The 14,052-nt window shown below is 40.4% G+C and overlaps 1 protein-coding gene across 1 annotated transcript; it reads left to right on the forward strand.

Annotated features, from left to right (window-relative positions):
- The first annotated feature begins 139 nt into the window (after positions 1-139).
- LOC128736979 (sugar transporter SWEET1) lies at positions 140-1,982 on the forward strand. The gene is made up of 3 exons (XM_053831503.1): positions 140-854; positions 915-1,034; positions 1,212-1,982. The coding sequence occupies exons 1-3, from the start codon at positions 396-398 to the stop codon at positions 1,320-1,322; spliced, it is 690 nt and encodes a 229-aa protein (XP_053687478.1). The 5' UTR covers positions 140-395; the 3' UTR covers positions 1,323-1,982.
- Positions 1,983-14,052: the final 12,070 nt, after the last annotated feature.

The raw sequence follows: 14,052 nt of genomic DNA on the forward strand, positions 1-14,052 counted from the left end.
CAAAAGTTTGCAAGATTTACCACGTGATCACACACCATTCGTAAATATTAAAATGCTGCACTCACACTCGCTAGGTTACGATTGTTTACGTCCTACTTACGTTCAACATTCGGCCAAATCGGCACCAGTCCAACGAGAAGTTGGTTAGTCTATGGTTTGGTGCGTATCGTGCTCGTGTAAATACCACCACACCATGCTCTCACATTCCGTCGCTTATCAACGCGAATGAAATAGTTTTGTTTCTGATACATTTCATTTCAATTACATGGTCTACCACGAGTAGTGTCAAAGTTAAATAATTACATAATACTTATAGTGCACTGCATCGTGCGGCATCGCAGCTCGCCAGATTTGTTCCCATCCTCCTTGTCGAACCTAGTTTAAACGTGTCGAAAATGGAGGCCTTAGCCGTGGCACTGGAACCGCACAAAAACACGGTGGGTCTGACAGCAGCCATCATTACGGTGCTGCAATTCTTCAGTGGAGTATTTGTGGTGAACGACATCCGGAAGAAGGGAAACACCGAGGGTTTTTCTGCTGGTCCATTCCTGGGCGGAGCAGTTTTTTCCCTGCTGAACATTCAGTTCGGTCAGATGCTGCAGGATGACGCCATGATTAAGGTCAACTTCATCGGACTTGCATTGAACGTAGTGTATGTGTGCGCTTTCTACATATACACGGCGGCCGGTTATGGCAAGGCTAAGGTTTGGGGACAAATCGGAGCTGCAGGAGCGGTGGCCGTCGGAATACTTTCCTACGTGCAGTACGAGGATCCGAAGGTGGTCGAGTTTCGATTCGGAATCATACTGACGGGTGTGCTGCTGCTGTTGGTTGGGATGCCGCTGCTGGGCTTGGTAAGTGAAACACACCGTAAGTCACCGTTAAGCTCCGTCTAACGTTTCGGTACATTTCAGGGGGAAATTATCAGAAAGAAGAGCACTGAAGGACTACCGTTTCCAATCATTTTGGCCGGATCGGTAGTGTCGCTTGCATGGCTACTGTACGGTGTTGTACTCAGAAGTGACTTTCTCGTGGTAAGTCTAGCGTAAATTGTTATTTTGTGTGTTTCGTTTTCATTGTTTTTATGAGCGCTGGTTGAGCGCATGCTGACTTAATGTGAAATCAGTTACTGACATCCGATTTTAAGATTTCATAACCATTTCATTTCAGTATTTATTGATAAATATTCAACAAACATTTAAACATTCCAGATACAAAACCTCCTCGCCTTGGCTCTGGGCGCAGTGCAGCTTGCGTTGTTCGTCATTTATCCCAACACACCGGTTAAGAAACAGACGAAGCGAACAAAGAAGACAAATTGAGCAAAACAATCTTGCATATGCTGGATAAAAGGACTGATTATTTGCGGCAACGTGATAGAGAAAAAAGCTGGATGAAACCGATTGACAATAATATGTTACCGTGCGGACAATAAATTTGAACCCATTTTTATATATCTAGTTATAGTTAGACCAAAAGTCTAATAAAATTGTGGGCAATTTACAGAGTAATTGTCTACAGCTCAAAAAAAAAACTTCCGAACAGTGATAGCTAATTGTTGCAGCGTACTATTAATAATAATAGATTTATAGGAAAAATAACTTTTGGCAGATAAGACAATAATTAAAAGTGCATGGAGCAGAATACATATTTTTGGTGATAAAGTTTATGCAAGTAAATAAAATTCCGGTGTAGAGTAAATGAATTGTTATTATAGTTCTGGTTATTGAATACCTCTTATCGCATTTTCAAACAATCCACTTCACTTCAGCCGCTTTTGATGGCATGTTGATAAATACTATCTTAATTCATTATTCTTCAATGTGTATGATAATAAATATAGCAAATAAACATGAAAAATAATTTCGCTCAATACCCGATGTAGATCATGTAGCATAGTGAAGTAAATTTTCGAAATGTTTCATTATGTTTGCTTGTATAGAAGATCAAAATCTAAAACAGTTCCGCGGATGTTAAGATAAATAAAAATAGATCGATTTAATAAGACGTACACTATTAACATAACTGTGTGGTAATGAAAGTACCCTTAACCCTTTGTCTGTACTTTTGAACAATTTTATTCCGAGCCACTTTGAGAAGCTAGAAATTGTTGATTTCTTGACGAATCAATTTAGATTTTTCGCGAGTAGGTGTGACCTCCAGAGATCCATTATTTCAGAAGTGTTAGCTCTACCCTTAGTTTTCGAATTCCACCTTATAACCGACTAGAATTCTTCAATCGGGTTTAGTTCCGAGGGATCGCCCGGATTCCACCCCTTGGGGACCGACGCCATTGCCGTTGTACTTGTTTGATGGAATTTACATAGTGACAGCTTGCTGAGTTAAAATTTTACGCGACAGTTTCTAATTCTTCTGTTTCTAAGAGAACTTTTGAAATATGTTTTTGTTATTCTACAGCTCCAAACACAACGGGAGAAGGTGTGAAGGGAAAAATGTGGAAAATTAGATAAGGGAGGGTCATTGAGACAACGCTTAAGAAGTAGTGTATCGTTTCTCTTTACTCCTCAAACTAGTCGGATCCGCGAAAGGACACAAGCTGTAATCGGAGCCAGTTACAACCGGATTCAACCCCACTTCTCCACTTCGGCTCTGTGGATCGCAGATATTGGTGAATCTTTGAACCACAGCGGACTGGATAAAAATGAGCCTCCGCAACCCGACGTATTTCAAACTCCACCAGCACTGGCGGGTTGAATTATTATTAGACACAAATTGTACCTCTTCTTTCGTCTATTGTAGTCAAATTACCGAATGAGAAATTTGAGAAATAATTTGGTGGGTCCCAAATGTAAGCATGCACAAATATCTGTGTATCTGGCATCTATGCACACGAGTTTCGCCCAGTTAGCTCTGGGGTACGATGCTGGCCTAACAAGCCAGTTGTCGTATGTTTGAATCTTGACTGGGCGATGCCGCTATAGAGTTAATAGGATCTTTGCACTAGCCCCGTAATTTTTCTGTACTCTAATAACCGGCTGCGAAGTCTGCCGATAAAGAAGGGTTGAGTTCTGAAGGGCGTTTATGCCCATGGCTTTGCTTTTTTTTTGCACACGAACTTTCGATGATCAGGAATGGCGGTCGTTTTTGACATGTTTTGCAGGTGAAAATTATTCGATTTTGCCATTTCTTGCAGGTCAAAATCGATCGCCATTCATGCTCATGGTAAACTCGATAGTGTATTTTGGATATCAAACTTTAACTTCCTTCCGTCCTTTGATTGGTACTAATACTTGTATGTACGGGTGCGGGAAGTGTTTGAATTTGAATAACTTTTGAACGAAGCGCCCAATTTCCAATAACTTAGTTTTGTTTGGTAGGTCGTGTGTGGCCTGTGGAAAATACCACGCAACAATATATACACCAACTCATGAGTGCGTACTGTGTGCGCGTAGTTAATGCATAACAACAACTCCGACCCATAGATCCACGGATCTTAGCTTGCGCTGCAAAATGCACGCATCAAAGCATGCAGAGAAATTCCCTCGTAGAATCGTCCTCTTTTCCAAATGGACCACCAACGAGATAAGACGTGCATTGATAGACTCCCTGCGCTACCTGGCAGAGCTACATAGGCCGAAGAAGTGCTTTTTCAATAATAATGAACTGCAGAATGTTTTTTATTGAATTGTTATTAATATGCGAAACAAATATATTTTATACACACTTCGATCCACATTTCTTTCTGTAACTTTCAAACCATAAGTCAAATCAAATCATGATCAAGTTTGCAAGTTAAGGGTTTACAATGTTCCCCTTGCCAATCCCCCCCCCCCACCCTCCAGACGAAAATTTGTTTTACACTTTGAAGCTTCAATTACCAATTACAGTAGGATTTCGAATTTGGCAAAAATGCGGCAAGCATAGGCGGCAGCCAAAATCGAGACCCTTTTTCGATATGAAAAAATTTAATGTAAATGGTTTAGAAATTGACTAAATATCATTAATCAACGATTGCAAACATTTTGTGTTTAAAAAGTCCGACAAGAGCAATCCGTTTGGTGCAAAAAAGTTATTGGCACTCGTAGTCCTACGGTAATAAAAATATTGTACAAAACCACATAACTTTTTTTCATGAACATGCTGAGGGCATCATTTTTTTGTCATTTAGAGCATGTATGCGGAAATTGATTGATATTTAAGCATATTTTTGGAAGTGAAATATCTTGTGTTGCCAAAAACGAATACTTTTGTTGCCAAAATCGAGGCATGCCAATTTCGAAATACAACTGTACTACTAATTACTTAGAGTACAGGAAAATTTACGGAACTAGTTGTACGATCCTCGTTGTCGTCGTCAGCAGTATAGCCCTCGTGATGTTTCAACTAACGGGTGGCAACTAACATTTTGGAATTTTTTTCTCAAGCTGTCAAAAAAAGACAAAGATACATGAAGAAGATCTGATTTACCGAAATTAAAGATACATTATCTATTGTTGAAAAAAAATAGTGTACATTTGAAAACGATCCGTAATCGGCCGTTCGGCGAAGCTTTCGTTTGACATCGAAACAGGAGCGTTGTACGGCCGTCACTACTACTACCTTGCTTGCGAATAGTTGTTGGGCATCTTAGGATATGGAAAACAGTCGAAGCCGCAACATATTTGCTTTTTAAATGTTGTACCGTATGCTTTTTGCCAAAATTTTTGTTGCAGTTCATAGAAGTGTACAACGCGCTCCCGAAATGCATCTTGTTTCGACGTCATTTCTAGCAAAACTGGGCAAGCATAAACAAAACAAAAAATATTAACAAAAAGAGGAGAGAGAGCTAACACATACATACTCCCATTTCTCTCTGAGCTCGTTTGTTGTTGAGCATAAGGGCCGCAAAAAATTCCAAAATTTTAGTTGCCACCCGTTAGTCGGCTGCATTCAACTCAATCTTGGGTTACTCGTCGCCGATTTCCCAGGGCACAAATCGTAAGACCAAGTTGAGCCATCTTGCACGTAGGGTCCCTCTGTTCTGGGTGCCCGTGGGGTTATTAAATAGAACCGTTTTCCTTATGACTGTCTGGTCCATCGTAGCTCACCGTATGCTTCACCATATGTCCGATGGTAAAGTCCCCAAGTTGTGTCTGCTGCTCGTGATTCATATACACACCAATTTCGGTTTACGTCCACTATTATGGGACGTAAGAACAATCGGTCGTAAAAAGGGTGGACGATAATTAAAATTTTAGATGAAACGAGACGACATTAATTCAAATTCCGTACGTAAACATATTGACACAAAAAGAAATCACGTAAAATACATGGACGTAAAAAGAAATACTAGAGTACCTCTGTCGCTCTCTGCTTCCAGGTTTTGCTCCGTCAAATGTCGTCCGCAAGGGTGGTCTACTGGGCTAAAGAGGAATGTGTACTTTGTTAGCATTGTACGGTGGCTATCTACCAATCATGTATTTGTTTTGCGACGCATTTACTTGAAATTAAATAATAAATAGTTCGAAAACAGACACTGCTGAAGCCTGCAAGTCGTAGGAGAAATATGTATCTGTCGCGAATAAATATAGATAGTAGAATTCAGTTGGAATAGTTTTCTTTTTATTTAATTTCAGGTTTCGCGTTCTCCTAAGACGCTCCATAAACGCTAGTCGACGCATTTACTTTTAGCTCAATGCTACTAGCCTTCGCTTTCCGTCTAGCTCAGATGGGCTCCGCCGTTGCGAAGTTTCGGCCTACAATATCAAAGTCATCTGCGTAGCCAAGAAGTTTGCTACCTTCACTGAAAATTGAGTCTCTTGTTTCGATTTTGCTCGTCGGATCATCTTCTCAAGGGCGATGTTGAAAAGCATGCAGGTTAGGCTGTCAACTTGTCTTGACTTTTGCTGCGCCTGGAAGGGACTCGATCCTATTGACATTAATAGTCTCTCCCAGCCAAGATTTGAATATACAACGTACCACAATGTCAACTGGGAGGCGCAATTTCAACATTTACCTTCTTTTATACACTCAACCCCCGCTAATATGAAAACACCTCGTTCAGATCAGGCGAATTCATTTTTAATCTGAATATTTGGTAACTCTATTCACTTTCACATTCGCGTAAAGCGCGCACCCTATGACCTTGTTGTTTTGATTTGACGAAAATCAACGTTTTGAAAACATGTCGAATATGCTCGAATTCTGAACATCCAGATTGTAGAAGTGGAAATTGGCTCGATAGTATCCGTACAGTATTTAACTAAAATAGTCTATTTTGAGTGCTGGAGAGAAATAAGTTGCATATGAGCTATATTGCCAAAGCTGCTGAGCAAGAGGAAACGTATTAAGTTTTTTTTTTGCTTTTTTTCAATTTACCCGGTCAACTTAACCGTCAATTGTGTATGACGCTTGATCAGTTTTTGATGTGAACGCATTCATACCAACGGGGTTCAGATTAAAAATGTTCAATTTAAGGATTCTAGCGGGGGTACACGGTATCAATTCGTTTTTTCTTTTAGTCAAATGAACAACCCTGAGTATAAACCAAAATAGCTTATGATGATTGAAAATAATTTCCTATTTCCTGAATAAACTCCTTAAGGTTAGGTTATGTCAATTTTTTTGTAAACCCCTCCTAAGAAAAATTTCTGGCAACGCCCCTGCTGCACAGTCGTCCGGAACAGGGCTTAAAAAGGGATCGCAAGTTGAATGTGACTGCCGTGAATGCGAACTTTCCGCATTCAAACTCCGATTTTTGAACGATCATTTGACCGTTTTTTCAATCCAGTCAATCTGCCGCTTGCGCTGCTGCCGTCGTACAATTCATGCGGCATCTCAGCAAAAGCAAACAGTCGATCTCCCGTTTTGCTTTGGGCTTTGAGAATATAAACTGCAAACTGACTGGAAGCATACGGTGACGTATTTTTTCGTTTCTCTTTTTGTCTCCAAATCGGCTGCTCACAGTAAAAGTTTGTCACCCAGACGTCGGTCCGACGTAAGCAAAATATTCGTTTGTATTGGACGGAGTCCGACCGACTTCTTCCATGCACATGTAGTGGTTGTTTTTTTGTAGTATTGAATCATACGATTGTGCGGTTGCTTTTCGTAGCGTGGTGATTGCCAGTCATTTGACTGTTTTGCAGTCATTCGCTGCTCCAAACGGTAAAGGCAACTTGATCGAAACGAAAATGTCAAAAAGTTTTAGAAGCCGTTCGTTCTGCAGCGTGCAGTCGGCGTTTGACTGAGCAAATTGCCAGTTGTGTTATGCATAGCATTCGTATTCCACCTCTAAACGGACGGTGTGCAATTGAATGCGCGTTGGTGTGACTGCGGTAGAAAAAAAGGATCGGTCGAAGCCCTGGTCCGGAATCCTGCGACGTGACCGGTCTGTAAAGGATTACCGGTCTGACTAGCCATTTTTACATAGTCAGTTTTATGCGGCGCCGTATGCTTATTCACCGAAACGGAGAGGCCCGGCTTCCAGCTTGGATGCGTCACTGAATCACCTTACTCGGTAAAAGCTGGAACTATTTGACATAACTTTATTTCCATGTTTATAAGGAACTATTGGTGATAAGTTTCGTCAAAATATTCCACCACGTTGCGGAGCAGTACAGAATGGAACTCGAACAACGTAAAAAAAATCTTGCACAAACACATGGAAAATCCAGAGTGGTCAGAATCAAAGTTCGCGAAAGTGTTAAAAATGCCAAAATCAACAGTGCGTAATATCCTAAAAGGTATAGGGAGAACCTACGTATGGAAAGCCGAAATTAGGGACCGAAAGCTGAGCGGGAAGATGCATATTGAGGTGCGTTAAGTCCAATCCTGAAATTTCCATCCGGGACATGGCTAGAAGGTACGATGCCAACTATCAAGTCACGCGGAATGTCCTCGCTCGAGAAGGCTAAAGGTCTTACAGTGCCAATAAACATCCAAATCGGCACTTCAAGCAGAATTTGGTAGCCAAGAAGCGTACTAGGTGTTTGTACGAGCAAGTTTTGACGAAATTCAACGGATGTATATTAATGGACGACGAAATCTACGTAAAAATGGATTTCAAGTAACTTCACGGTCAAAAATTTTACATTGCAACTGGGCGTAACGATGTGCAAGGCAAGTAAAAGTTTGTGTTTGCTGATACATTCGCAATGAAGGCCATGATCTGGCAAGGAATATGAAGGTGTGAACAGAACTGACATCAAGTTTATGCATGGAAGAATGCTTGAAGAAATGCATTTTGCCATTCATTCGTAAACATAAAGGTTACGTCATATTCTGGCCTGATTTAGCTAGCTATCACTACTCTAAAGTGGTGTTAGAGTTGAATGTAGCTAATGATGTCGATTTCTTGCCAAAAGAGATGAACCCTCAAAATTGTCCGGAGTTCGACCCATTGAAACATTTTGGGAACGACGTCGGCGAAGCGAGGGAAGAGTCAACAGTGTTAATAGATAATAACTAACAGCAGTGGACGTTGGAGTATACCTTCAAAGCGCGGAGCTGGTGTCTGCATCGATTTCCGATTCCATTGATTTGCTGGTAGAGGCAGGGAATGAGTCAACGGCGCTTATTTGACCATGAGTTTTTAAAGCACCCGACTCAGCATCCACACACAGAACTGATGGGACGACTGAAGAATGCTGGTGGGAATAGCACGACTGCAGCGAGGGGAAGCCTTCATGAAGCTAATATTATTGCCTCCCAGCATGTGATAGAAACCCGAAGAGGCAACGTGGACACGGGTTTACGTTGGGCGACTGGGAAGTCGTCACTGGAGGTAGAAGAATTCTTAGGACAACGAGCGAAATTTACGGGGCCATGTATACTGATCTAGCGTTTCGCACCGAATTTCTTGAACTAGATGAAGTTTATGCATGCATGCAAAGCAAATCCGTGTCCTTTTCACTAATAAAATAACTTTAATGGGCTCTTCATACTGCAAGCACGGAAGGAAATTTATAACGGCTTCCGTCTTTACACTACGCTGGATGCTGGATAGGAAAACTATCAACAGTTCCGTCAAGGTGGACACTCCACTAAGGTTCTTTTGATGGCAGTCTGATGTAAAAGGTAAAAAACAACAATCAAAAACTTGTAAGTTGGAATTATCACTTCAGTTGAACAATAAAAGGTTCTCCGTGCACACGTTGCCTAAGTACAAGCAATAAAATAAAGGGTGAGCAAACAAAAAAATCTTAACGAGATTTTAAACAACAGATAATCGCCACATAATAAACACAGTCAAACACTCAGAAAAACAAGATAATCTTTTAAAGATAAAAACTTTACGATAGTATTTCTTGTTGTTCCTGAATTAATGCCGAAATACTAACGATTGGTCATGGTAATGTTATTTATTAGACTAGGAATTGAAGAACAAAAAAAGATAATCACAAAATATTCTATCACCGCGAAAAATTTGGTAAAAAAACTTGCTCCAAGTTACATTATTCTTGAATTGTTGAGAATATTTACTATTATTTTTAAACTGAAATGTTTGTTACATCGACGCTTGGTGCAAGAGCAACTCTTGTATACACGATGTCCGACAAACTCGGAAAATTATGATTAGAGTTTTCTAGGAAACCAGAAAACCTCGATTTCTCTATATGCCTATTGTTTTCGTTGCATGTTTTCGTTCGTTGTTTCCATTTTGTATGATAATTTGAAAAGCTCACCAAAATACAAGCGAATCGTAGGGCGTAAAAATTAAATTAAAAAACATCACAAAAAATCGTGTGTCGAAGGCTTTTAGTAGTATAAATGTTTGAACAAACATCGGAAAATTATTATACCAAATGTTGCATGGTAGCATTAACACCTTATTCAGGATCAGGATATCATCATCATTTCAGCATAAACAATTATTTATTTAACATTAAATAGGGCTATTTTATTAAATACTATAAGAATCACATTGCAAAACAGGTTTCAATAAACTTCCGGTGGATTAAAGTTTCGCTCAGCGACAGTCACTTTCACGCAGCGCATCCGCTGTCTTCGGTTACTTTCCCATCGCAGACATTAATCAGCACAGCAAACAGCGTAACGGCATCATCGTCGGGTGTCAACATATGCACGAAATGCAGAATAGGTTGCACCTAATTAACCCACTTAAGCGACCGTATCGAGAAACTCAACTCAACAACTTGCAAAGCTGCAACATTGAACATACACGCACACGCGGCAATCGATCGTTCCACACAAATCTGCGTCTTTTTTATATGGCAACTTCCGTTATTCTCCGGTCAGTGTCATCCGGTGGTGCGGCCGAATGGCCCTGAACGAGATCACTTTGCGGCCTTCGCCTAGAACCTCGCAAATGACGTCGCTGACAATCGCGAAGGCGCCAAGCAAGAACTTGAGCACGCGTCGCAAGGCACTCATAGTTTAGGTTTAGCTGATTGATCGATCGAATGGCGCGACGATATTTAACAGCACAGCACAACTGATTTAAGCCACTGCAAAATGCAAACTGATACCAAGCTATGAAAAGTCGCGGGTTCCGCTGTGTGAGCTGAGCTTGCGGTTGCGATCATTCAACATCCAAAACGTTTATAGTTGTGAATGTAGCAAAGCTTTCCCAGCTTGCAATACCTGTCCGACAACCCACCATACTACAATGTGAAACATTTAGAATAACCGATGACTAAACAAACGGAAATGTAGGTTAAATTTTTAGGAGTACAAATAAAACGTTTTCATTAAACATGATTTTAGAACGGAATAGAGCGTAGACGTTGGGGCGGCTCGCTAAAGTGCATTGCTTTTCTAAATGTCAGAAACAATAATTTAAATCAATAAAATCACAATTTCAGCAAAAACTGACAGCGTGCTGTTGAAAATCAAGGTTTAATCAGATATAAATTAGTTGACATCAAAAAACGTGAAAATAATCGTATGTCGAATAGCTGGCCTATAGAGCGACGATAACGTGAGGCCGTTCTAATGTAGCTTTCAACGATATTCTAATGTTTGAGCTGACGTTTAATGTGTAGAATGCAGACACTCACTGTACGCAGTAATTGCTACTGCGGACCTCGGTCATGATAATGACCGTCAAGATATACCTGCTATTTACAACCAATTATAGTGTGTGACTGCGATGCAGCGATTGTTTCGCGATGCAACCACAGTTGAATATCGCGTGTTTTTTATCTTCTTTTTCTACGAATATCAACAAGTGAAGAAAAATTAAGTCTACAGATCTATGTTATTGATGTTGAGTTTTTTCTTTCCATTCAATCTGTTGATGGGAACTTTTGTTTTTTGAACACTCGTTTTTTTCGAGTGATTCTTTACATTACCGTATATTTATTAATTGCTGAGTATTTTATTTTCATTTTCGTCAAAAAAAAAAATTTGCCCTTCTATGTTTGGTTAAATTTTTAAAATAAGTGAGAAAATTGGATTTTTTTTGAGAAAGTAGGATACCTCGTTTTTTTTAACTATTGCTTTCGGTCATGAACTAAGCCCGTGTACTCTACGGCTCAAACCTGTATGATAAATTTAGAAAAATATACGTTTAATTTACCATAGTTTTACAAGGTGAATATTAAAATATAAATTCTTGTTTAGAACTAGAAAAAATGAAACTAAAATTATACTAGTACCAAACTCTCAAACAACTTAAATATTGATAGTTACACAGGATATTTTATACAGGTGTGACTGTCGATGATTACTAATATAATATTACCGCAAACTAACGGAAAAGAAACTCATAAATTTGGCAACTGGTTTGGCAACATCTGTAAAAAAAAAGCGGCCCCAGTGACTGAATGTCGCTCCTATAGAGGCGTAGAGAAACCAAGTGTACCATACCGTCATCATAGAGCGTCCCAGGCCAACTCTACTCAAAACTATCGCTGGAATACGGACCGTCTTGGCGCTTCTATAATTTCAAGTCTTTGCGGTTGCTGCGCCTACTCACAGCACAATTTAGCCGCTTTGATTGATATCAGAGCAGGAAGTAAAATCTCATGTCATCGCGAGGAGATATTTTTAAAATTTGCATTTCATGCTCGCGGCTAGTAAATAGTATTATATTTGGTTAAATCTGAAATTAAAATATTGTTGGCAACTTTCCCGCATTAGCAAAACAAACTTTATAGCTATCAAAGGTATCATTTGCTGTGGCTAATGTTTATTAATTTTAATAGTTCCGGCAAAAGTTACGATTACGTTATGGTCATATCATGTTAACCGTCTGGTACCAAATTTTATTTCAGCCTGAAAACATTTCGATTCCTTTCTTTTATGATTCATTACCATGAATTTGCTGATATACTAAGAGACTGCAACGGAGCCCGTCAAAAGGCGACGCTGGGCACCAGAAGGTTAAGTTTGAACGAAATACTATGTCACGATTGATATTTTGATATGTCTAAGTAACGATTAGTTTCATTGTTGCATTATAATAGCCCGTATGAATAAAACAGTTTGCTTTGCTGTTCCTGTGTAAACCTTATGTAAGAAGGTTAGGAAGCAAATCATGCTCGCGACTAGTATTTCGAGCTAATTGAAAACAATACAGTGGACTCTCGGAAAAGTTCATCGATTGCGGAATGGGTCGATTAAATTTTCCGAGTAGTCATAAATTTCATTGAAAATGATAAATACAAAGGCGAAAAATGCATTCCAGGATATAGGATACACATTTTTATGTATTTAGAACTTGTAATGGAAAGAAATGCTGCAGTCACTTCCAGTGAGTGGTTTGATGCAGAGTGCCAGCGGGATTGATGAGAAGAATCGAGCCAGAAGTCACATTTTGGCTGCAATTGTGACACGCCAGAGCAGAGAGAGAGATACCGAAATGCTAGAGCTGCCGAAAAAAGGCTTCACCGGCGTAAGAAACGTCAGCACTGGGATCGCGTTCTTGCGGAGGCGGAGAATTGCTTCGAGAGGCACGATACAAGAAGCTTCTTTAATACGATCAACGGAATCAGGAACCGGACAGTGCCAACTCTTGTTATGTGCAACGACAAGGAGGGGAACCGGATTACCGAAAGATCGGAGGTGGCTAGGCGTTGGAAACAATATTTCGATGCGTTGTTGAATGGTGAACAAGATGGAACGGTCAACAGAAACAGGATAACGATTGAGGATGATGGACAAGCTGTGATTCCACCAACTTTGGACGAGGTTAGGAAAGCAGCAAGAGAGCTGAAAAACGGCAAAGTCGGGAGCGAACGGCTGTATTGTGCAATCCATCAGGTTATACTTAAGGTATGGACTGAGGAGGAATTACCTACGAACTGGTTGGAAAGTCTCATATGCCCAATTTACAAAAAGGGCCATCGACTCGAATGCAGCAATTATCGAGGTATTACTCTCCTCAATTCTGCATACAAAATTCTCTCCCGCATCCTGTTTCTCAGACTGAGGCCATTACAGGAAACCTTTGTTGGCGAATACCAGTGCGGTTTTCGAGAGGGACGCTCCACGACGGACCAAATGTTTACCTTGTGACAGACCCTCGATAAATTCCGGGAATTCAACTTGCAGACTCATCATCTGTTTATAGACTTCAAGGCGGTGTACGACTCAGTTAAACGAAACGAGCTGTGGCAGATTATGCTTGAACATGGTTTTGCAACAAAACTGATTAGGCTGATACGTGCTACCCTTGATGGTTCAAAATCAAGCGTCAGGATAGCGGGTGAGACATCGGACTCGTTTGTGACGTTAGATGGTTTGAAGCAAGGTGACGGACTATCGAACTTGCTGTTCAACATTGCATTGGAAGGTGCTATTCGAAGGGCCGGCGTGCAGAGAAGCGGTGCCATCATCACGCGCTCCTAGGGTTCGCGGACGACATTTATATCATCGGTGTTAACCGTAGAGCTGTGGAAGAAGCGTACACGCATCTTAAGGAGGAAGCTGCGAGGATAGGGCTTAACATAAATTCTACCAAAACAAAGTATATGAGTGATAGATGGAAATACTTTTGAAGTGGTCGACGAATTTGTTTACCTTGGTACGTTAGTCCATGTGACAACGATGTGCGGATATTGTGAAGCGACTAAAATACGGCAGGCTACAATGGGCTGGCCATGTAGCAAGGATGCCGGATGAGAGACCAGTGAAAACAATATTTAGCAG

This window comes from Sabethes cyaneus, chromosome 2, assembly GCF_943734655.1.
Source record: "Sabethes cyaneus chromosome 2, idSabCyanKW18_F2, whole genome shotgun sequence".
NCBI classification, from domain to species: Eukaryota; Metazoa; Arthropoda; class Insecta; order Diptera; family Culicidae; genus Sabethes; species Sabethes cyaneus.